Source organism: Micropterus salmoides, unplaced genomic scaffold (assembly GCF_014851395.1).
Source record: "Micropterus salmoides isolate LMB-PRFRI ecotype aquatic unplaced genomic scaffold, ASM1485139v1 Ms_hic_scaffold_11, whole genome shotgun sequence".
NCBI lineage: Eukaryota > Metazoa > Chordata > Actinopteri > Centrarchiformes > Centrarchidae > Micropterus > Micropterus salmoides.
The window spans coordinates 13672960-13697390 of record NW_024040152.1 but is presented as its reverse complement, the minus strand read 5'-3'; the positions used below and the strand labels follow the sequence as shown (position 1 = coordinate 13697390).

Sequence of the window (24431 nt, the reverse complement as noted above, 5' to 3'; positions counted from 1 at the left end):
CCTGCATGGTGCCAGCATAGGTAAAGAGGAGGAGGAAAAGTTCCTTGTGTGAGGTCACGTGGCGTTTGACAGATGTAATTGGGGGGGTGGGGGGGTAGAGATATGATTACATACGCACATTAGAAGCATGATGTCTGTAAGAGGAGACCGCCAATGAAAGCTGCTGAACACCTACACAGTTATTGCACTGCCAGCACGGCAGCAGGGAGAGATAGTTAAGCACTACTGAAGGGGGAATTTCTCTTCTGCTGTTTTTTTCACACCTTCTCTCTTACCGCTTATCTATTTTATGACTAAGCTCTGAATTTTGTGCTTTCCCATCAGCATCTCATGCCTACCTCCCCACCCCTCAATATGTGCAGTCAACAGATTTTCTTATCTTAAATGTACATCTTTTTGTGCTCAAATAGCTGTTGTGTTATACTCGAAGTTGTCTCTGAAGTGACAGTACTTTTACAAAAATACTTTTGCAGTATTTTGTTGCTAATCAGTACAGAATTCGGTCATATTCAAACCAGGAAAAACTAGTCATAATTATAATATTTATATTATATTATAATATAATTATAATAATTGGTCAGATGTAGTTCATTACTAAGAGCTTGTAATGTTTACCCAGGGTTGTAACCAATGAGAAGCCGCAGTAATCCTTCATCTCCACCCTGCCCTCTTTCACCCTCTTTTCCTTTCACTCACACAGCCAAACTGTCCAACTCCCTTCACTTAACACACTGTGTTCACTGGATCAACTTGTTGAGAGCTCAGTGCAGATGATAAGCCTTAATCTCTTACTCTCTCTGTCTCCTTATGCCTATTAGTTGAAGTTCTGGAAACGCCCAGGCTTAATAGAAGTACAGACACCCCGTATTTTTACATGACTCAAGATGCTGTACTGAAGCCAATGGACTGAGAATATAAAGACACTTGAGAGTTAAATTAAGGTGGAGTTTAGGCATATTGCAAAAAAGGCTTGTTTTTGTTTGAGATGTTAGACTATTATTTCTCTTTTTTCCAGTCGTGTATAGTTGTATAGATCAAACTTTAGATTATTCAGCGTTTTATTATTAGAAAAGTGTAACCCAGGACTGAGAGGGTTAACTATTTTTACTACTGAGGACAGTGGCTGCCAGTGGCTCTCAGAACCTTATTGGTCACTTTCCAAGCTCCTGATGAGATGACTGGCTGGTAGTGGTAATTAAGTCCCTCCCAGTATTGTATTTGTCTTATGGATAGAGGGGCTAAGCTGAGCATGACTTCTTGACTCATACAGTATGACGGGAAACCACATCATGCGCACAAATCCTCTTCCTGTTTGTCTGTTTGCTGAGTTATACCTAAATAATATACTTTAGGTATCTTTAAATGCTTTCCTTTTGTCTCCCCCATATCAGCCCCCTATGCCCTTCCTCCCTTTAGAGAAGTTCTGTTTTCACAAGTTGTTTTTTCTCCACCCACCCACCCTCCTCCTCCATCCCTCCCTGCCTCTCCTGCTGAAAATGACTCTTAGTCTATTTTTACCCTCTGGTCCTCTCCACTCTTAGCCCGTTCCACCCATTTTCCCTCTCTTTCTAACCACCCCTACTCTCCTGTTTTCAATTCTCTCCTTCTCTCTCATTTTCTCTCTCTCTCCCTGTGAGTGTTGCATCAGAACATTTCAAATTCTGTCTGGAGGAGGCATATTTATTTGCATTATGGAGAGATGGAAAAATGTTTGGGGATTTAAAAGGGCTTTTTCATGGTGGAAAATTGCATCACTTGCCTCTCCACTGTTCGCTGCATTCCTAAAAGCGAAGGTGTAGCATTACCAGAGAAAGGGCTTACAATCCCTCTCACAAGTGAATATTGCTGATTTATAATACAGTCAGCAATTGTGTTTGCATGTAACACCTTTGGACAAAAAACATTCAAATAGCACACTGAATTACACTGCATGCTCATATAGGTTCAGTGACTGTGCATTGTCATCTTGACCCTGCTCAGAGCCCTCATCAACATCCATGACCTGTGCAGAATGCATAGAAAGACCAAAATCAATGTGGAAAGTAAACACTAAAGAGCTCACTGGCGCCTTCCTGCATCGGATGGTCTTCATGGGTAGTAAAACGGTGCTAGCAGAGTATTTGTAGGAAGGAGGGATCTTGTCTAACTTCTGTTAAGCCATTGGTTGGCCTACATCTGAGTGTCTGCTTTTGATTCCTAGTTTCACGCATCAGTCATGGTTTACTACGAAACCTGCACCAATGACACGAGCCTGGGGGTGGGCTTACTGAAAAACAGAAAAATACACATTTTTGATGAATGTTTTAAAGCACGATACTGGTCCTATATAAATATAAGAGAACTTCATTACTTTTTTTAAGTATTGGTGTTGTATAGTCAAGATAAGTTAAGTTTCTGTGGTAACAAGAGCCAATGGTCGTAAAGCCGGGATAAAATTTGCATATGACTGGCATTCCAGCGCACACTCTGACCAATCAGGGTTCGCGGCGGGCAGATGACAGTTGGCTGCCTTGGCCAATAGCCGAGAGGAATTCGCCGATGGAGGCGGGACAAGGCTGGGCGAGGTTGACAGGACGAGTAGGGGAGGGGGGGGCGAATACAGGGGGGGTAAGCAGCCTAGTTTACAACAAGAGGAAGAGGGAGGGAAAGAGAAAGAAAGGGCCAAGGCTAGCGTGAGAGACGACGAGACAAAAATAAGGCAGTAAACTCGGGCTGGGTGATGTGGAGATACGATACGAGGACTTTTCTGGACCAAAACAACACTCGTAACACCAAGTATTAAACGAAGTGGACGGTGTGCGCCCCGATGTCGTCCGCACGAAGTGGCTAGCTAACCTGCTGCAGACGGACGGACCTCACCGATGGCTTTAACCTAACGCACTGTATCGCTTCTTGTAAAGCTACCCCCCCCCCCTCGTCGGGTCCGGGTCCGGGTCCGGGTCCAGCGTTGGGGCATCTACAACCAGCTACTCGCTCCTCGCTGCCTTGAGGAGGAGATAGAAAAATACAACATAAACTGCGATTCATCTCAGTTTTCTCCTCGCTGCCTAGAGCCAGGAGTCCTCACCGTGGTCGCTTTTTGTCGCTGTGTTGTAGACTCATCAGCTGCTAGCTAACGTCAGGTCTGTGGCCAGATTGGCCAGGTAGGATAGGAGCTGGTAAATTAGAGACTGTACAGGGACCAGCTGAACTACTTGGGTTCTAGAGAGGATAGTGTGTGGTAGCTTTCATGATAATCAAGCTGATGGATAGCGGGCTTTTAAGAACTGGGTGATGGATGAATGCACCAGATTTAGAGTCAATGACATCTGCTTGTGCGTAGTAAATACGGATAAACCCAAGTTGGTCGCTGTCCTATTTTATGTGATTTTTGGTGGCGTTAACTAAATTGTCAAGTTAAGACAGGTGCATAGTTACAATTCTGGGGGCAGGTAACGGAAAAACAACTTGGTATTTGGTGTAATGCACTTGTCAAACAGTCCTCGCTGGATTATTTTTGGATCCAATACGTATGAATACGCATTTGTAGTTGAGACATGAGAACAAGCGCGTTTCTTTTGCCTCTGTCTGTGCGGCGGGTGCACGACCAGGGGCGTTCCCGAGAGGTTGGTCCAGTTTGGAGTGGTGCACTTGAGGCTCCGGTTGTTGCAAGAGACAGCTAAATTAGCGTCTCTGTGCTTTATTAAATGAATCGGCAAGTATTAAAGTCAGTATTTAAGTAAACGGCGCACGCTTGGACGCGAAGCCTTTCTCTCAAGTTAAAAGTACACGAATCCCCTCAGCTTGTATCGCCCCAAGTTGCTTGTTGCAGCGTTGCTTCGCCAGATCGATACTGCGCCTTCTTCCATCAGCCCTTTAGGCGATTTACTCTGGAGCTTTATGTGCTTCTTAATACCAACCGATTTCACCTGTCTGCAGCTGTATTGTAGCACAGAGCAAGGTTTGTCATGGCCCAGAAAGACTGCGCACTGTCCGGGCAGATGTCTTAATCCAGGCCGTGGATGGACCCGAGGCCTTGTTAACCCCTTCATGGCCAAGCTGCTTTAGTAATGTAAACAAACAGAGAGAGAGGGCATCGGGGGTAATTAGACCAAAGGGAGGAGGAACCTTGCCTTCGATCATAATCATCGTTTCAGTGGGTGGTCTATACACTGTTGCATCCTTACATATTTAACTTAAGTTTTGTGTTTTATTGTCATCGTTTATCGTCCATTTTGTCCACTGATGTTTGATTGTTACGTGTGCGAGATTGCGGCATTCTGCGATAACGAGAGATGGACTCTATTTGATAGACATATTTCATCTTTACTCGCAAGAAGTATACCTCTCTATGCTAAATCTTAAAATCCTCATGATGCAGGTTGACGATGCAGCAGTTATTGTGAATGATGACTGCAACCTGTAGGGATGAAACGGATACAGATACCATTGAGCACTTGCCCTCATCTGTGAGCTTCCCGGCAACATCAGCTAGAGATTTTGGATTAGAGATGTTTCCGTACCTGGATCTCTGTGCGCTGTAGAAGAGCGATTTTTAAAGGACAAATCATTATTCTTTTTTGGAGAAACATCAAGGATTTCATCCAACCATGTTCTCATCAGAGAATCCTCAGTATCTCCGCCAAGGACTAAGCATGTTTGGTTAGTCCATGTCACTTACCTTACTGTCTACTATCTTTATACATACAGCAGTATGTCATTATTGTTTAGTTTTAGCATGATGCAATCCCTAATTGTTGAATTAATAATCTATTTTTAAGGTTTATAGGGGACAGATTTTGTTACTTGAAAGTTTTTTGGGGAAGCATCCTTCTTAAGAGATTATTTTCAATAATGGACATGAAGATCATATGACTTGTACAGGCCCTTATTCCTTTAAGATGGTTCAGAGTGTACCAGCTTCTGTTCTCCATCCAGCCTGTTATTGAGAACAGAGAGTCCTTTTGTACATCTGCTGTTGTTGGAGTGATTTAACCAGTTAAGTGGCAGGGGGTGTGCTACTGTGGCAGTACTGATATTCTCTGTAGTTCTGATATACTGATATGAAGTAGTTAATTGCATTCCCCTAGTGTCCCAGATGTTAACCAAGCCCTTATTAGATGGCTAAAATGAAAGCCACTAGTGCTGTGCATCCAAAGGGACTAGTCTCAAAGCTGTGGGCTCTAGTCTATCACTGATTTTAGTCTATTTATTTGTGGTTATATCACTCCAGACTAATACAAAAGATGTGTGGTAACATTGCAAACAATTTTTAAGACATGATTAGTGTTGGTGATTGGAGTAGGAATGCATTTCTGGTGGGAGTATTACACTGAGGGCCCTGGTTCCCCAAATAAGGAAATAGCATCTTGGTAATCTGAATGTAACAACGCCTCGTTCTTCTGAATGTGATATCGGAGCAGGAAAGCTTATAATAAAGTTCTCCAAGGAAGGTTAATTCAAGGGCAATCCAAGAGGCTTCTTCAGTTCTGAAATGATCAAGGGCAACTGGACTTGGTTGAAGATACTGGAAACGTCTTCCAGTATCTTCAACCAAGTCCCACTGCCCTTGATTTAACCTTTCTTGGATAACTATGACCTCGATGGCTGAGAATCCTCACAGACAAATTATGAAGTTGTGGATGACTGCGTTGGCTGGTAGTAATAAACAATGCTGTTTTCCTCTGCAGTGTGGACCAATGTAGAACCCCGGTCAGTTCCAGTCTTCCCCTGGCATTCTTTGGTCCCTTTCCTGGCACCCACCCAATCAGATGCTTCTTCTCAGCCAGGAGAGGGCCAGCACCCAGTCAACCACCCTCAAGCAGCCAGTATGAAGACAGGTACTGAAAACATTTATGCCTGACCTAAGGGCTGTAGAAAATCAGCAGTGTCATGTCATTTTCTTGGATTTTAATACTATTTTGAATACCATTTATATATTTTTGACTTTGTCCCAAACAAGGATGCATCTCTTTATTGTTCTTCCTCAGAGTGTCATGGGGTGGCATCGCTGTCACAGGAGCCTGCAGAGGCACCTCCCACTGTAGAGAGAGGTCCCCTGTCCCGGCCTCCCCCCTCTTCTGATGAGCCGCATCCAGAGAAGGAGAAGGGAGAAGCAGAGAGGGAGAGGCCTGACAGTGAGACAGAGAGTGACGTGGATGACCCGTAAGTGCAGTTTGTTTGTTTTATAGTGATTTTATGCGTAAAGCTTTTAGGTTACACGAACACATCAAGATGCACACTGCACATATACCATTATCAGTGTCCGAATATAACAGTGGTTATGTGTTGGGCCAAGTCAGCCTTCACGGTAATATTGTGTGTGGTACAGTGTACCCACACATACCGTAAGGGAGTGTGATATTTTCTGTATCCTCGCACTAATTTGGGCAGAAGAGCTCAATGCCAGAACAAAGCAGATGGGAACAAAAGCATTCCATCTCTGGGCTCTATCACTATATGAAAGGCAGTGGCCAGGCTGTCAGCAATTGAAATGGATGAGCTATCTGCTGAATCTACTGGTGTATCTCATAGGAGATGAACTACTTGTGCTGTGTCTACATCGACATAGACTTGTAGCTGTAAGATAAATAAAACCAGTTACAAAGTATAACATATCTTCTTTATTTTAAATATTAAAGATAAAATATTAATCTACACACCCAAATTTTGCTAGCTCCTCCCATCCCAACACATTTTAAAGATGCAGCCAAGTGGGAAGCTTCCGGTCTGAGACGCGAAGCTGACGCAAAAGTCCCTTAAACCTGCATTCTATTGAATGGTCAGGATGACACTTCTGGTTGCAAAAAGAAGTCCGGTTCCATTAGAAATAATGGTAAAATGACCCTACTTCTCACCTGAATTTTTTTACCTCAGTAAACACGTTCCTAATACTCCACCTTCTTTTACAAATATGGTTACGTCCGGTGCTGCTGGTTGCAAAAACTCAACATGACGGCGCCTTATCAGCCAAACTTGAGGTTTCAAAACGGCACTCCACAAACCAACGGGTTACGTCCTGATGACTATGTCCGCTTCTTATATACGGTCTATGGATGCAGCAGAGCACTGCACAGGACAACCACTGTAGGGGTGTGGCCTCTTGGCTACATAGTATATGACGTGGGAGGTAAGGAGACACCGACCAGAGTCACTTACCGACAGTGTGACAGACTGACCACTGCTCAGTGTAGCAGGAACACCCATATCGAGCTGGTAGTGAGAGCTAACCAACCATCGGCAGCTGCTGTCAGCCTCTGTGTCTGCGCTGGAAACACAGGAAGTCCTCTGAGTGCGTGTCTGTGGGGGAGTGTCAGTTGGCTGGAGGAGGTAGGCTGACCTCCTCTGATTAGAGTGCGTTTACATTCTATTTTTATATAAACTTCATGATATAAAACGGTTGACTCTGTGTCAGCATTGGTCGTGCAAGGCTCAGGATGATTTTAAACAGATTTTAAACAGATGTTGTGCCATTTTCAACCCTCGAAATGCAGATTTTTATCATTTTGATAAGAAATGTCAATATTAACACCAGCGTTGAAGTGTTTCATCACAGTAAAGTCATAGAATTTGGTTTACGGCTTAAAGAACACATTTACATGTGCAATACCTCTGAAAGAGGTAAAAAGAAAGTGGTGCTTAGGTGTAAGCCAGCATGTGAGAATATCTAGTGAAGATTAAAAACAGAGGCCTGTTTGTTGTCTCATTGCAGCTTCCTCCCAGGAGTTGTACCTGAGCAGCCCATCTCTACATCCCCAGTAAAGAGGCGCACTCAGTCCCTCAGTGCGCTGCCCAAAGATGGAGATAAGAACAGCCCTGGAAAGGTAGTCTTTTCACTCCTCCCACCAGAACATCAAAAATGTCAATGTTACTTTTACTAAAATATGTAATGTAATATGTCTCTGTCTTTCTTGGTCACTCTTTCAGAGGGAGAAGGACCACATCCGGCGACCAATGAATGCATTTATGATTTTCAGTAAGCGCCATCGAGCATTGGTGCACCAGCGGCACCCAAACCAGGACAACAGGACAGTGAGCAAGATTCTTGGGGAATGGTGGTATGCTCTAGGACCTAAGGAGAAACAAAAGTACCATGATTTGGCCTTCCAGGTACACAATGCATTTTCAGACAAAAAAACAAACATATAAAATTCAAGAACTGTGACAACTAAATGCTTCTGTGCTAACCTATAGTACATATACTATGTTTTTGTCTTCCTTTTCACTTACTCCCTCCTTATTTTCCCTTCTCCTGTTCCCAGGTAAAAGAGGCCCACTTTAAGGCCCACCCGGACTGGAAGTGGTGCAACAAAGACAGGAAGAAGTCCAGCTCTGAAGGCCGTGGGGTACCCGGGGGCAAAGACATCAGAGAAAGGAGCATGTCTGAGTCCACAGGTTGGTTTCACTTAGCTCTCACAACATGTATTTTGGTAACATTTGTCATTTACAGTATCCTTATGATCTGCAGGTCTTTAACAGTCCTCTTTTTGCCCCTTGATAGAACCCCATTCTGTGGAGTTGAAGGTGTCTGGTCCAGGTCTTGTTGGTGTGTCTGAAAGGGGTACAGGAGAAGGCCTTGTTGGCCAGCTAACCCGTCCTCGAGCCTTTTCTCAAAGTGCCATGCACACCCTGGAGCGTAGTGACAGGGGTAATACACAGGCCCTGGCAGAACTGGCACAGGTAAGAGAGGAGCACAGCTCATAGACCCGGAGAGTTGATATTGTTAGCATAAATTGCTGGAAAAACAAATCTAGTTTGTTTGCAAATGGACTCACTTCAACAGAAATTGTTTTCTGTGCCAAATGAGTATTGTTTTCTATGTCTTTTAACCGTGTGACAGTTATGACCATACTAGTATTTTTCTGTGATATAAGGGTATCTCGCACACTAAAATACACAAAAGACAGTTGAAACACAAGACAAAAAACACACTAATGAGAAATCACAGCCATTCTGACATGATTCAAAAGCATCTCTGATTCATGGTCTCTTGCTTTATTTTTTCAGATGTGTGGGGATAGTGGCAGTCAGTTTTCTAGTCATGCACCACCCCTGTCACAGTCCCAGCGGGGGGTCAGCGAGGACATGACCAGTGATGAGGAGCGCATGGTCATTTGTGAGGAGGAGGGAGATGATGATGTCATCGGTGAGAAATCAGACCTGCTCTACTCATGAAAACAAATGTTAGATTCAGGGATGCACCAATCCAACTTTTTCAGTCTCAGTACTGATACCAACACCTGGGCTTGATGCATAACGCTGATCCGATACCATTGTACAATTAATAAGCTATATCCCTCGCTGTGAGGAGGAGACTGGGAATCATTCTTTTATGTGGAAGGCAACATTAGGCTTGATTTAAGCATTTCTTCCTAACTTTGTGAAACAAAATGTTGTGTTAGCTCTCCTAGCAAAATGTTCGGGTCTACCGGTACACTCCTGACACATTGTGTAATTAAAATTGAATAGATCAGCACTATAGATCAGCTCCCTTGTCACTAATACCCGATCCAGCTATTTGAGTCAGTATTGGGCCGATATCGGTATTGGATCAGTGCATCCCTTGTTAGATTCAAAGAAATTAATTAATGTGTTAGTAGACACATTCCTATGTCACTGACCCACTTTGTAAATTTCCAGCAGCTGCATGTAGGTAGAATAAGGTTTTCAATCTGAAGTAATGTCTGCAGCAATGCCCTCGTGTTACTCTGTCATAGTCTTTTTTTTATGTGGTTTTATTTATTCCCTGCACTACTTTGCCCCTACTTCTTAATATAGATCATAAAGTGGGTAAATTGTGTCCAATTTATGACCATGTTTTGACACTGAGAACACCCTGACTTGATTCAATTATAAATTGCAAGGAATGTCACATGTAGCTGTAGTGTATTTCTCTTCTCCACAGAGGACCCTTATCCTAACAGTTCCATAGACCTCAAGTGTAAGGAGCGAGTGACTGACAGCGATAGTGAGAACGGTTCTGGAGACGAAATTGATCAGAAGGTAACCGGCTTGAACAATCATGTTTTTCCTGGACTTTTCAGTGTATCTTTATATAGAGTGAGTTGTCAAGTATTTACCCTCCATGTTTTCTTAAAATAATGTTCTGTGTCTGTCTGTCTTTTCAGAGAGTTTTTGCTCCAGTCATTTGCTCCTCTGCATTATCATCTTCCTCACACCATACCCCTCATGGCAGGAGTGTCTCACTGTCCTCTTACCCCACCAGCAAGCATTATGATGAGGGGAGATCAGGAGGGGGAGGGTATTCAGACCACAAGAGAAAGGAAAGAGGAAAGGGAGAGGGTAAGGACACATTTGGGGGGGAGGGGGGAGGAGGAGGAGGAGGAGTGCAGCAGTCTCTTTCTCTCTCTTTAGGCCAGTCAGTCATCTCTACTTCTCCAGCAGGAGGGCCTCCGTCCTCATCAGTAGGTTCACTGGGTGCGAACCCACTTCTGGGCATTGGCGCTGTAAGGGTGGCTTCTACGGTGGTGACCAATGTAATGCGTCCTGTTATCAGCACACCGCTCCCCATCGCCAGCAAGCCCAGAGAGGGAGACACATCATCCAGCCCGCATCCACCAGAAAGGAAGTCCCTGACTCCCCATCAGCAGCCACAACTTCTAATTGGTTCAGGATCAGGAGGTGGGGCTGCTGCCACAGGGGGTGGGTACTACTCTTCATCTTCACCTAATCCTGTAGGTGTGGGCCCAGGTGGTGTAGTGACTAATTTGGTGTTAGGAGGGGCTCTGTCTGCTCAACCTGCTGTACAGCTCATCACTCCCTCCCACCAGACTCAGCCCTCCCAGCATCAGGTGCTTCCCTCTGCCGCTGTTTCAGTACCACATAGCCAAACCAATGGGCCCCTGCCTCTGCCCCTGCTTCAGCCCCAGTTCCTTCCCGCCTCTTCCCTAGCAGCCCCCGGGGGTAAGGCCATCACACAAGTTCAGTACATCCTGCCCACCCTACCCGCCAACACCCACCCCAAGAGTCCACCTCAGCAACTCAGCCAGCCAACCAGTATCTTCAACTTGCCTACAGCTACACCCACACATGTGTCCCTGGCAAATGGAAAGCAGCAGGGTACAGGTTCACTGACAGGCTATACGTCTAGCTCAGCGGTGGGAGTGGTCAGCCCGGGAACTAGAGGTGAGAACAGCAGTCATGACAAGGCTTTAGGTACATTCAGCTATTATTCTGTGGTGACTCCAAATAAAATACCTATTCTCCATCTTTTTCTGTCTTTGCTTCAGTGCAAACACAGTCTCCAGTGCTGCAGGGTAAAATGCTTGTTCCCATGGCAACTGTACGGACTGCGCCAGCCCCTACCCAGCAGTTTCCCATTGTGGCTCCACCTCTTCCTGTCCAGAACGGAGCTCAGACCGGAAGCAAGGTCAGTGAGAGACACTGACATGAACACTTTATACATTGTGCCCATTTTGTTAGTAACACTAAGTTTAAAAACAAATCATTAGCTTACAACTTTATTGTATTCCTTTTTTATGGCCTCCTCTTTTCATTCCTCTCCAGATCATCCAGATTGCTCCCATGCCTGTGGTCCAGTCCCAGCTGCCTCAGGGTGGAGCAGTCCACCCTTCCAGCCCCTTCCCTGTAACAGTGGGCACAGCAGCAGTGGTGGCTCCAGGATCAGTCCCCTCCCAGGCTGTACTACTGCCACCAGCACCTACCAGGTAGGAAATAACAATTGAATTGGATCCTGTATTGAACCTGCAACAACACCCCAACACCCCAACAACACATTTACTGCTGACTTAACACCATCTGGCATGATGTATACGCAGACAATAGATAATATGTCAAATAACAATTTCAATTTTGATTTTACTGAAGTGGTAAACTCACCACTTTAGTACACCATAACAAACGAAACAAAGAGTGCAGATTAGTTTTCAGTCACAACAGTTATTCTAAATTGACAGTGAAATGTGTTTCAGTAATTGCCACTCTTTTTATTTTCGTGAGACTGAACCAACCCACCTGCTGTTGAAAGAAGGCTTAAAAAACGTACTTTCAGTTGAACATGTTGCTATCACGTTTGCAAGTGTTCTTTTTTTTTTCATAAAGGTCATTCTGGCATCCACCTGGCTGGATGTCTAAATACAGTGCATTCACATTAATGCATTCAGGATGCTAATTGTCATGATCTAAATGCGTGACTTGTGCCACCTTCTTAAGATAGCTACATTTTGAGTGACGCCCAATTATAAGTTCTTATGCGCAACAAGTCTTTATAGTGTAGCCTTTTCCAAATCTAATACTGTACATGAGCCAGTTTTAAGGTAGGAAGAGATGTTCTCTTTTCATTTCAGGTGAGAATTATGTTTTTTTCATTGAGGATTTTTTTTTTTTCTGTAGCATTGCAGGGAGCAGTTGATCTCATTGAACAGATTACTAGCCAGTTTGAACTAAATTTTAAGCTTCTGTCAGTCGAGCTGTGGATAGAACCTCTAGCAAAATGTTTTACCTACAAATTAAACGCCGTGTGAGCAAAATGAGAAATTAGTTGAGAGCCAAAACGTAACTTAAATATCTTTTTTTTCTTACTACAAACGTAACTGGAGGAGCTTGGGTGCTGTTACCTTGTGTTAAATGTGTGTAAGTTTGTCTAGTTTGATAAATTTATGACCAGTGGGGTTACTAAAGCAGGAGCGAGCCTCCTTCCAGAGCTAGCAAAATATATTTTAGTTTTCATCACGGGGCCTGTATGAAGGCCCTTATTCCTTGATGACATTATTTTCAAACTCGTTGTCCTGTCCTGTGTCGTGGAGGGGGAAAAAAGGATTTTAGGGTTTCCTTAATGCTGGGCATTGCAGTTCTCTCCGGGATTGAGCCAGCTTGGAACGTTCTATAATCGGAGATCTGTGTTTGAAAGCCCAAAAGCAATTTCTTTAACCGATAGATGAGCCCAACGATGTTGCAGATCTGATGTCTGAAAGGGGCTGTAAACAAATTATGTGCCAGTAAAGCTTGACTCACCCATTTATTTGTGAACATATGCCAGCCTCACTCTATTACACCCTACCCTGGCTTACTGTTGATCACAGTAGTGGTTTCATTATTGCCAGTTTGTCTATACGTCATAGTTACATGAGCAAAATATTTTTTTTCTGTGTGATATTAATCTGACTGACATCCATGAAATGATTCACATAGTGCTTCAGAAAAAAAATGGATATCTGCCTACATGTTCTGTGTACATGCTCCAGAATAAATATTTAGAAAAGGGGTATTTGAAAAGGTAGACCAGCACTTTATTGTTTTTCTGTTGTGCTTTCTATTGAAGCAACGTTTTTTTTTTTTTTTTTAGAATACACTAGTAGTTGCAGTTATTAATGGGAGACAGCAGCCACTCATGGGACTTGGAGTGATTCTGAATCTCACTAAAACTGTGTGTGTAAAGATAATTCCCTTGCGAATGTTTTGGACTTAAATAAATTGGAAACTTACCTCCAAAAATAGATTGTAATCAGACTAACTGTTTACATGACAATTTCCCCCCTTTGGACAGATAATAAAAGGTTTATTCAACCATTTCAGACAGAATGTAATACCATTCCAAATGGGCCCGTTTATGCCTAAAAAGATTTTAAATAAGGCAGTTTTATTCTGAGTGGACTTTTATTCCAGTTATTAGTGGGATAAAAAGCTCCATGAAAAACACAGACTCATGAAGCTTTTGCTGAAAGGGTTTAACAGGTGCTGTTATCAAAAATAAATGCATGCAGTTTATGGATTGCAGTAACTCCAGTTACATGCTGATATTTAAGGTGGGATAAATGATACCATACATAAGTATTGTTTCTGATAGCAGGGATGTCCAGATTTCTTAAAGCATATCAAGCAGACAATACAAGAAACAAAAAACTCCAGCAGGGGTGCAGCTGTAACAGCACAGCTCTATTCTGGATGCGTTAGTCATGCTGCTGGTGGCCCAAGTTGCCTCTGCCTGCCACCCCCACACTACCTCTCAGCTCCTAACACACACACACACACACATGCGCACACACACAAGCGCACAGCACAGCACAGCACTAGTCATCCAGTGCTGCTCGCTGTGATGTACATTCACCCACTGACCCTCACTGCAGCACTGTTTTTTTCCTAATCATGTCTCTGTTCCCTTTATTCCTGTTCAGGCTCATTATACCATAACACCTTCTGTCACTGCTACTATACCTTTCCATTACAAAAATCTTCCCTTCTTTGCTCTCCATGTGCCGCCTTCTTTGTTATTTTTATTTCTCTCATCTGATCACCTTTTCTGTACCTCCCGTCCAGGATCACCTATGTCCAGTCCACTCCAGGGGTCCCATCCACTCTGCCTCTGGTCTCCACGACATCAGGCTCTTCCACCACCCAGCAAGGCCTGCCAGTGGCTGGATCTGCATATGTTCCCTCGCCCCTGGCAACACTCGGGTTCACAGCCATCGCACCACCTGCACAGGCTCTGGTTCAGCCTCTGATTGCAGGTCAGTGCTGTGCAGAGCTGGATTCATGTGCTGTATGAAATGAGCTATATGAGCCCATAGGACACAAATATTTGGCCCCCTGACAAATATTTACTTAATCTACCTTTGAATTAAACACACCTACATTAAAACTCAAATTCATACTTATACATGTTTTTTTACTATAGATAACAATACAAGGCCAACCCCAATAAATATGACATCAGAACATCTAATACTGCGCCAACACGAAGAGAGGCATGCAAACCACAGACACTATAGCTATGTTGAAAAAGAATACATAACGAAAAAAACATACACTATACACTGCATACTAAATTGTCACAGTATACTAACAGGAAATTATAAAATATGTGGGACACCAATCAAACTGCAAGTTTTGGTATACCACTGCCAGCTTCATAAATGTGAAATTCTTTCCTAAGATTTAATACTGATCTTTTTGTTTTCCAGTATCTTTCACCACCATCTGCAATTGATTTATTTTTTTTCCATCTCTGAGCAGCTTCTCCATTTCCTTTGTGCATTGCATTGTAGGAGAATAATGTCCATCAACAGCACACTCAAAAATCGACCATATTTAGTATGCATACAGTCTGGTTTGACACAGAGAAATAATATAATATCATAATCATATATTTTAATCAATACAATCGTCATGTAAATGAAACAGGTACTCTGTGAGTTCAAACAGTTTACCTTCCATGACTTAAGCCTGTTTACCAACAGATTTGAGTTAACAACTTCCATTCAACCATTTATGTGTAGATAACCTATCAATCACATCTCTAGTCTCATAGTGCAACACAGAACATAAATTAGCATATATGATTTTTGCCAAATGAGTATTGACATAAGCTGCTTTACCTCAAAACACGAAACCTGCCCTCAGATATAATAATAGTTTTATACCTTAAATTAATTCTTACATTAAATAAATGTTATACACAAAGAAAACAGCTGGCCCGTAGTATTACCTTGTTTGTTTAATTGCTGACCCCTGAACTACAATATCCACACTTGTCTCTTGATTGAATGAATATACCAACCAATCTGTTCTGACAAAATCTTTTGTTGTCAGGACTTACTAGTTTGTATTTCGACCAATTTCAGTATGCCAACAGTCTGACATTAGGACAAATTAAATACCTCTCATCATGTTAAAAGCACATTCATAGGACAAGAAAGACTGAATTTGTTATATAAATTGCAGATAAAGAAGCCATATGGACATTCATTCAGGTGAAAGTGTTAAAATATTTTGCCTGTTGGGTCTCGTGTTTCCTTCATCCAGGTCAGCCACCAATCTTAGCCACTGCTCAGTCTCCATCGCCCTCAGCCCCTGCCTCAGGGTCTGGGGGACAGATAGTCACCGCCATATACCCTCCTTCAACTAGCGTCACCATGGCAACAGGGGTGGTCTCCATGACGGCAGTGCCCCCCAGCTTGGTCTATTCTGTCTCCAGCCCTTCCAGCGCCTCCCCCCACATCCTCTCCAAACACACAGCAACCGCCACTGCAATCACGCACCCACATCCTCAGCTCCATCCGGACAGACAGGCAGACAGGCACCTGCCTCCTGACAGACCTGCCGATCGACAAACTGACAGACAGGCCGAGAGGCAGACAGAGCTGCTGACGCATTCGGACAGGCAGCTGGAGAGGCAGACGCAGACCTCCAGCAGTAGTGGCTCAGTGGCACCTCCCAGTGGCGCAGCTGTGTCCATAAGGCCCTGCAGTCCTCCACTTCAGATCCAAACACCTGGTACTTGTTTTTATTCAACACTTTGTTCACAAGGTTTTAATTTGTAGTGAATTATTTTATTGATTTTTATATTTTCTTTCTGTTTACAGGTGGCACACCCAAACTAACCCAGCTTCCACTCAGGACGCCTCAGAAGGTGAAGGCAACGGTGGCGAACATCCCCGTGGGCAGCTATGAAGGAGGAGGCCGAGGAAAAGAGAGAGAAAGGGAGAAGGACAGGGAGCGGGAGAGGGAAAAGGAGAGGGAGAGAGAGAGAGAAGCTGCAGCCACTAGTCATTTCTCCTTTGATCCCGAGTCTCCTTCAACACATCCTGCTGAAGAGCCGCCATCCACTGACAGACCCCTGGAGGGCTCCAGTGCGACGGACTCCTCTGACACGCGAAACAGGGAAAGCACAACCACCAAAGAGGTGAGAGGAACGTCACACACAGACTTTCAGCTCTAGCATAGTGAGACAAAACTACCTAGTTGTTGTCGACTAAATAACATCTCTGTGACTTTGACTAAAATGCGTAAATTGAACTTTCTGTGCAGGCTGGATGGAAGGAGTCCCTCCCCTCCTCTCCTCTCCCCCCTCCATCAGCCACAGAACCCGCCCTGCCTCCGCCACAGACTGACAAAGATGGTCCTACACCCAAAAAGGTCAAAGCCCGCCCACCACCACTTAAGAAGACGTTTGACTCTGTGGACAAGTGAGTTAAAACCTTTTGTGAATCTTTCTCGTCGCAGAAATTGTTGATGGACAGTGTATATATACTGTATATTGTGTGTGTGTGTGTGTGTGTGTGCGCGTGTTGGTCTGGCAGGGTGCTGTCAGAGGTGTATTTTGAGGAGCGCTTTGCCGAGCTGCCAGAGTTTCGGCCTGAGGAGGTTTTGCCTTCACCCACCCTGCAGAGTCTGGCCACTTCACCCCGCGCCATTCTGGGCAGCTATCGGCGCAAGAGGAAGAACTCTACAGGTGTCACTCACAAGAGCATTTTATCATACTCTGATTTAATGCTTTTAGACTAATGTAGGGTAGTTGCAGCAACTGTCATGAATGTGCAAGCATTTGGCTAACAGCAGATAGTTGTTGTTTATGAAAGTATGAATGTATATGAAGCATATATGAACTATCTCATCGGTGTTTATTGACATTAGCTGTATGATACAATACAATTTTTTTTGCGACAAATCCTGTTAAATAAGGAGATTTGATGTCTGCTGATAATTATCATTTCACGCTGTTATATTATTGTAATTCAACATTACTGCTGGACCAAAATTATAGATGTTACACAATGTAGTTTTTTTTTGTTTAGCAACAGCTGTACAGTAAATTGATACTTTTAAAATGGGTGATTTTATGTGAATTAAATAAATGTGTTGTAGGTTTTAAGGTGGTTTTTATTTTCATTTTCTTACCCTCCGTGTGCTTCTAGATTTGGACTCCGCCACTGACGATCAAGTCTCTCCTAAGAGAAAGAGTCGTCGGCGCTCAAGCTGTAGCTCAGAGCCCAACACTCCTAAAAGTGCCGCCAAGTGTGAGGGAGACATCTTTACCTTTGACAGAGCAGGTAACGCACAGGGAAGGGCACATAGACACTGACATAGTCTAAGTTTATACTTCTGGTCTTTTATATTTTAGTTCCGGATAGGTCATGTGTGCAGCAGAAGTGTAGGTTCAGGGGTTTGGATTGAGGCAGAGCTCTTGTTTTTGTGTAAGGTATTTTGCTGAAGGATTTATCTCTAAATTCCTCCTACATTTATTTTGGTTACTCTCACCTCAGTGAGAATAAACCTAAGAGAACGTCTTGTATCTATTGTTGCTTTTTAAAACTTTTTAATGGTCAAATAAAGAAATATTAGTAAGAGTAAAAACAATAAGAACCAGGAAACAATTAAAACTGTCATATACTTGCAGGCCACAAGTGACTTACCGGTGATCCAGTCTCTGCAAACTTTTTTGTATTTGTACTTTTTTTTCCTTTTTCTTTTTTCCAGCAATAAAAACATCAGATGAGGTGCCTAGGCATGTAGTAGTTTGTAGGCAAAAATTGTAGGCTAACAAAAATAGTTCTGTATTTACCTTTTGAAACACTAGTTTAAACAGAGAGTTAACAGTCCAGTCATTAGCGTTGTCTTCAGGGGAAAAAAAAGTATCTTTTTGTCAAACTGATGTTAGCACTAGTTTAGAAAAATAAAATATATGTGAACCAGATGGGAATCCCTGACTTGGAGACACATTTTGCCACTGCTGTATTTTTCCTGCTTGGAAAAAGATGATGGGACATAAGGGGACATAAACAAAGATGTTGATTATTGTAACTAGCTTCTTGAATGATGGCTCACCCACTCCACCTGTTTGTCCCTTTTCACAGCCACAGACGGAGAAGACATCCTGACAGAAATGGAGTTTGATAAGGTGCCATACTCCTCCCTGCGAAGAACACTGGACCAGAGGCGAGCATTGGTCATGCAGCTATTCCAGGAGCAGGGCTTCTTTCCGTCAGGTAAGACACAAACATACACACTATATATGGAAACATTTTCATGAGGTTTCACTTGCAGCCATTCACAATCTTTCTGTTATCCTGTTTCCAGCTCAGGCCACTGCAGCCTTCCAGACAAGATACTCCGATATATTTCCCACCAAGTTGTGTCTGCAGCTGAAGATCAGGGAGGTCCGGCAGAAGATTATGCAGACGGCCACCCCGTCTGATGCCTCTGGTTTAGGCATACCTGACTCAAGTGGTCCCCTCCCTGGACCTTCTGGCTCCCAGTCGGGGGACGGATCTGTGAGAGGATGCGGGGACCTGCAGGATGAAGAAGAGGAGCAGGGGGCAGAGGCGAGCCCAGAGGATCCTCGTGATTCACAGGACTCTTCTAGATGAGGAATGCTGACAAGTGAGATTGACCAATCAGTGACGTCACACCTTTCCAACCCCTACATGCTTTCACACTGTTTTTAAAATCAACACTCTCATCTCTCCTCTGGTCAGATTTTTTTCCCCTCAGCAGCCAACCTATGAGTGACAGACGTTTATATGCAATGTTGGGCCTTTTTTTTGTATTGTGTGACCCTTGTACCAAAAAAAAGACCAGTGGCACAAAAACTATCACCTAAACCCCCCCAATGCACAAACACACACCCAATTAGCACTCTGCATTAAACCACCTTTGAGAAATCGATGCCAGTGAGAGACAGACCATTGTGTACAGCTGCATTCATTTGTCTTGAAGAAGAAAGGGTTCTTGTTGAGGACGAAGAGACCTGCTTAACCCATTCTGAGATGGCGAAATTCAGCAGTTGTGAGGACATTATGTTTTGATATTTGTTTTTAATTGGGTTAGAGGAGTAAAAGCAGCACATATCTGCCGGAGGAACAGGCTGCATGTAGACTTAACCGTTGTAAGCTTGTGTCTTGTTTCTGCTAACGTTAGGGGGCTGGGCCCTCGACAGCCGGAAACGATTTGATTCAACAAGAGAACTCATTGCTGCGGACCTGGAAAGATCTTTTTCTTCATTTTATTGCTCACATGTAGACCTTCAGTGGAGGTCTACCAGGAGTGACTGAAAAATGAAACTGAAACGTTAAGTGGACTTCTGGCAGTGCCATCATTCCTGCAGTTACCTGTCTGGCCAAGTCCTCCCTTCTCGTGATTGACCCTAGCACATGCCAGTAGGTAGGAACCAAGCATTCCTGTGCCTCGTTAGCCATGAAGGAAGGAGGTGGGTCAGAGTCAACAGGCACATCCTGGCTCTTAGTTCTAGAGGCTCAGGCTGATGAGGCCTTAATCCTCTGCTGCCAAGCAGTTTTAGTAACTTTTTAATAGATTTTTTGATTTGTATTTAACATTGTCATATTCAGTTTGTTGTTGTACTATTCCTATGGATATTATTATTACTCTTCATATCATTGCAGTGAATCCCGGCCCTTAGTCATGTTGTCATTGCTGGCAGATCAACGTCATTTGTGCCAGCTGTCTTGTACTAGGCTTTTTTTTTTTTTTTTTTTTTTTTTTTATATATATATACACACACACACACACACACACACACACGCATATTTGTAGGCAGGTGCTCTACACCTGTACAGTTCCTCCATTGTAGTCTTCCCTTGACTGGCCTCTTCACCTCAGCAAGGACCTGCAGTGCAGTTATTTTTATTGTTAATTTCAAAGAGGAATACAAACACAACGTGGACCTTTCTATTCTTTCAACAGTAATAAGCCGTATGTTTTTAGACCCTGTATGCCTCTCTGTCCCTTGCGAAGTTTGATTCTTTAGCCTCAACACTTAATGCATCTCCTTCCTCCACCTCTTTCCTTCCCTCCTTCCTCCCTTTGTCACTTTATTGCTCTCTCCAGACCTCCTTTTTTAAGAGAGGGGGAGAGAAAACTGGGGGAAGTGAGGGGAGGGTGATGAATCAAAGAGAGCTGGTAGGATCTAATACTGGTTGTGTCTTTGTGCAAGACTTGGTTGTGTTGTAAATAATTACTGTAGAGTCAGAAGACTCATTATATTATTGATAAGGAAAAATCTGTCATTGAAGATAAGTTGACTTTTAAGACACCCATTACCGAAGTAAAACATGAAATGGAAAAAACAATAATAAATATGGCTATTAATGTTTTTGTGTTATGTTTCCTTGTTTGGCTATTCCGGTATAAAAGAGAGGAATTTATATGAATAACTTAAGTTTGTATCTGTATCTTTCAGTATGCAAAAAAAAAAAAATGTTCAATTAAAGTGACTTTATCGCTGGCAATGTGAAAAATGGGTTTTTCCTTAAGCAGAGATACAATACACTGAGTGGTCCAGCAATGTCATACTAATTGAAGCACGATCTTTGTTCAGCCCCTTTAAATAAATGTTACAGTACAACCCCAATTCCAATGAAGTTGGGATGTTGTGTAAAATGTAAATAAAACCAGAATACATTCATTTGCAAATCCTTTTCAAACTATATTCAATTTAGGACAGGGGCAACAAAAATCTGGGAAAGACACCTGTTTGGAACATTCCACAGGTGAAAAGGTTAATTGGTGCGTTAACAGGTGAGTGTCATGATTGGGTATAAAAGGAGCATCCCACAAGTCTTTCACAAGCAAGGATGGGCTGAGGTTCACCACTTTGTGAAATACTGCGTGAGCAAATGGCCCAACAGTTTAAGAACAATGTTTCTAAATGTACAATTGCAAGGAATTTAGGGATTTTACCATCTACGGTCCATAATATCTTCAAAAGATTCAGAAAATCTGGAGAAATCTCTGCACGTAAGCGGCAAGGCCGAAAACCAACATTGAATGCCCGTGACCTTCGATCCCTTAGGCGGCACTGCATTAAAAACCGACATCAATGTGTAAAGTACACTGCTCAAAAAATTAAAGGGAACACTAAACAACAAAATGTAACTCCAAGTCAATCACGCTCCTGTGAAATCAAACTGTCCACTTAGGAAGCAACACGGATTGACAGTCAATTTCACATGCTGTTGTGCAGGAATGGGTGGAAATTATAGGCAATTAGCAAGACACCCCCAATAAAGGAGTGGTTCTGCAGGTGGTGACCACAGACCACTTCTCAGTTCCTATGCTTCCTGGCTGATGTTTTGGTCACTTTTGAATGCTGGCGGTGCTTTCACTCTAGTGGTAGCATGAGACGGAGTCTACAACCCACACAAGTGGCTCAGGTAGTGCAGCTCATCCAGGATGGCACAGGTTTGCTGTGTCTGTCAGCGTAGTGTCCAGAGCATGGAGGCGCTACCAGGAGACAGGCCAGTACATCAGGATATATGGAGGAGGCCGTAGGAAGGCAACAACCCAGTAGCAGGACCGCTACCTCCGCCTTTGTGCAAGGAGGAGCAGGAGGAGCACTGCCAGAGCCCTGCAGAATGACCTCCAGCAGGCCACAGATGTGCATGTGTCTGCTCAAACGGTCAGAAACAGACTCCATGAGGGTGGTATGAGGGCCCGACATCCACAGGTGGGGGTTGTGCTTACAGCCCAACACTGTGCAGGACGTTTGGCATTTGTCAGAGAACAACAAGATTGGCAAATTCGCCACTGGCGCCCTGTGCTCTTCACAGATGAAAGCACGTTCTCACTGAGCACATGTGACAGACGTGACAGAGTCTGGAGACGCCGTGGAGAACGTTCTGCTGCCTGCAACATCCTCCAGCATGACCGGTTTGGCGGTGGGTCAGTAATGGTGTGAGGTGGCATTTCTTTGGGGGGCCGCACAGCCCTCCATGAGCTCGCCAGAGGTAGCCTGACTGCCATTAGGTACCGAGATGAGATCCTCAGACCCCTTGTGAGACCATATGCTGGTGCGGTTGGCCCGGGTTCCTCCTAATGCAAGACAATGCTAGACCTCATGTGGCTGGAGTGTGTCAGCAGTTCCTGCAAGAGGAAGGCATTGATGCTATGGACTGGCCCGCCCGTTCCCCAGACCTGAATCCAATTGAGCACATCTGGGACATCATGTCTCGCTCCATCCACCAACGCCATGTTGCACCACAGACTGTCCAGGAGTTGGCGGATGCTTTAGTCCAGGTCTGGGAGGAGATCCCTCAGGAGACCATCCGCCACCTCATCAGGAGCATGCCCAGGCGTTGTAGGGAGGTCATACAGGCACGTGGAGGCCACAGACACTACTGAGCCTCATTTTGACTTGTTTTAAGGACATCGGGCCTGTAGTGTGGTTTTCCACTTTGATTTTGAGTGTGACTCCAAATCCAGACCTCCATGGGTTGATAAATTTGATTTCCATTGCTAATTTTTGTGTGATTTTGTTGTAACTATGTAAAGAAAGGAGTATTTAATGAGATTATTTCATTCATTCAGATCTAGGATGTGTTATTTTAGTGTTCCCTTTATTTTTTTGAGCAGTGTGTATATTACCACATGAGCTCAGGAACACTTCAGAAAACCATTGTCAGTTAACACAGTTTGTCGCTACATCAACAAGCGCAAGTTAAAACTCTACCATGCAAAGCGAAAGCCATAACGTTATATCAACAACACCCAAGTTCATCTGAGATGGACTGACGTAAAGTGTGCTGTGGTCTGACGAGTCCACATTTCAAATTGTTTTTAGAAATTATGGATGTCGTGTCCTCCGGGCCAAAGAGGAAAAGGACCATCCGGATTGTTATCAGCGCAAAGTTCAAAAGCCAGCATTTGTGATGGTATGGGGGTGTTAGTGCCCATGCATGGCATGGGTAACTTGCACATCTGTGAAGGCACCATTAATGCTGAAAGGTACAGGTTTTGGAGCAACACATGTTGCCATCCAAACAACGTCTTTTTCAGGGACGTTCCTGTTTATTTCAGCAAGACAATGTCAAGCCACATTCTCCACGTGTTACAACAGCGTGGCTTCGTAGTAAGAGTGCAGGTACTAGACTGGCCTGCCTGCAGTCCAGACCTGTCTCCCATTGAAAATGTGTGGCACATTATGAATTGCAAAAGAGGACAACGGAGACCCCAGACTATTGAGTGTTATGGAAGAAAATAGTGTCCTCTTACATTTAATCTTTTATGTATGATCTTTTAATATTACTATTCTCGTTATGGCTATTGTGTAAATGATGATGGATCCCTTTGCTGGGGGCTAGACGCCGGAAGCTGCCCTAGGCAGCAGGTCTCTGGACCAGCTGTATATGTGTTTTAGTACTTTTTGTTCTCTTAATAAATTATTCAAAGACAACGGTTGGTTGTAACTCATCATTTGCGCAACCCCTTACCAGGAATATAATTTCCATGACATTAAGCAACTGAAGTTGTACATCAAGCAAGAATGGGAAAGAATTCCACCTACAAAGCTTCAACAATTAGTCCTCAGCTCCCAGAGGCTTGAGTGTTGTTAAAAGGAAAGGTGATGTAACACAGTGGTAAACATGCCCCTGTCCCAGCTTTTTTGGAACATGTTACAGGCATCAAATTCAAAGTGAGTGAAACTTTGTTTTTTGCAAATATCAGTTTGAACATTAAATATCTTGTCTTTGTGGTGTATTGAATTGAACATAGGTTAAAAAGGATTTGCAAATCATTGTAATCTGTTTGTATTTACGTTTTATACAACGTCCCAACTTTATTGGAAATTGGGGTTGTAGCTCAGGAAAATGAAGTTCACATCTCCACAGTGTACATCGTTGACTCTAGGTATGTGGATTTTCATGTATGGTTGTGTTGAATGAGAAGGGGTTACAAATGTA

General features: G+C 43.6%; 1 protein-coding gene across 4 annotated transcripts in view; it reads left to right on the top strand.

Annotated features, from left to right (window-relative positions):
• Positions 1 to 20977, top strand: part of cicb (capicua transcriptional repressor b) — a 37796-nt gene extending 16819 nt beyond the window's left edge. The window contains exons 3-22 of one of the 4 annotated variants that reach the window (XM_038711039.1): positions 5670 to 5819; positions 5970 to 6144; positions 7691 to 7802; positions 7906 to 8088; positions 8241 to 8373; positions 8480 to 8658; positions 8986 to 9124; positions 9884 to 9981; positions 10107 to 10281; positions 10384 to 11124; positions 11229 to 11368; positions 11506 to 11666; positions 14275 to 14465; positions 15760 to 16230; positions 16320 to 16639; positions 16765 to 16922; positions 17028 to 17188; positions 17652 to 17786; positions 18591 to 18722; positions 18814 to 20977. In XM_038711039.1, coding sequence (XP_038566967.1) covers positions 5670 to 5819; positions 5970 to 6144; positions 7691 to 7802; positions 7906 to 8088; positions 8241 to 8373; positions 8480 to 8658; positions 8986 to 9124; positions 9884 to 9981; positions 10107 to 10281; positions 10384 to 11124; positions 11229 to 11368; positions 11506 to 11666; positions 14275 to 14465; positions 15760 to 16230; positions 16320 to 16639; positions 16765 to 16922; positions 17028 to 17188; positions 17652 to 17786; positions 18591 to 18722; positions 18814 to 19103 — 4244 coding nt within the window. In that variant the 3' untranslated portion in view covers positions 19104 to 20977. Of the gene's footprint in view, positions 1 to 5669; positions 5820 to 5969; positions 6145 to 7690; positions 7803 to 7905; positions 8089 to 8240; positions 8374 to 8479; positions 8659 to 8985; positions 9125 to 9883; positions 9982 to 10106; positions 11125 to 11228; positions 11369 to 11505; positions 11667 to 14274; positions 14466 to 15759; positions 16231 to 16319; positions 16640 to 16764; positions 16923 to 17027; positions 17189 to 17651; positions 17787 to 18590; positions 18723 to 18813 lie in introns of all 4 variants that reach the window. The other 3 variants (XM_038711038.1, XM_038711037.1, XM_038711036.1) reach the window with 3 other exon arrangements.
• Positions 20978 to 24431: the final 3454 nt, after the last annotated feature.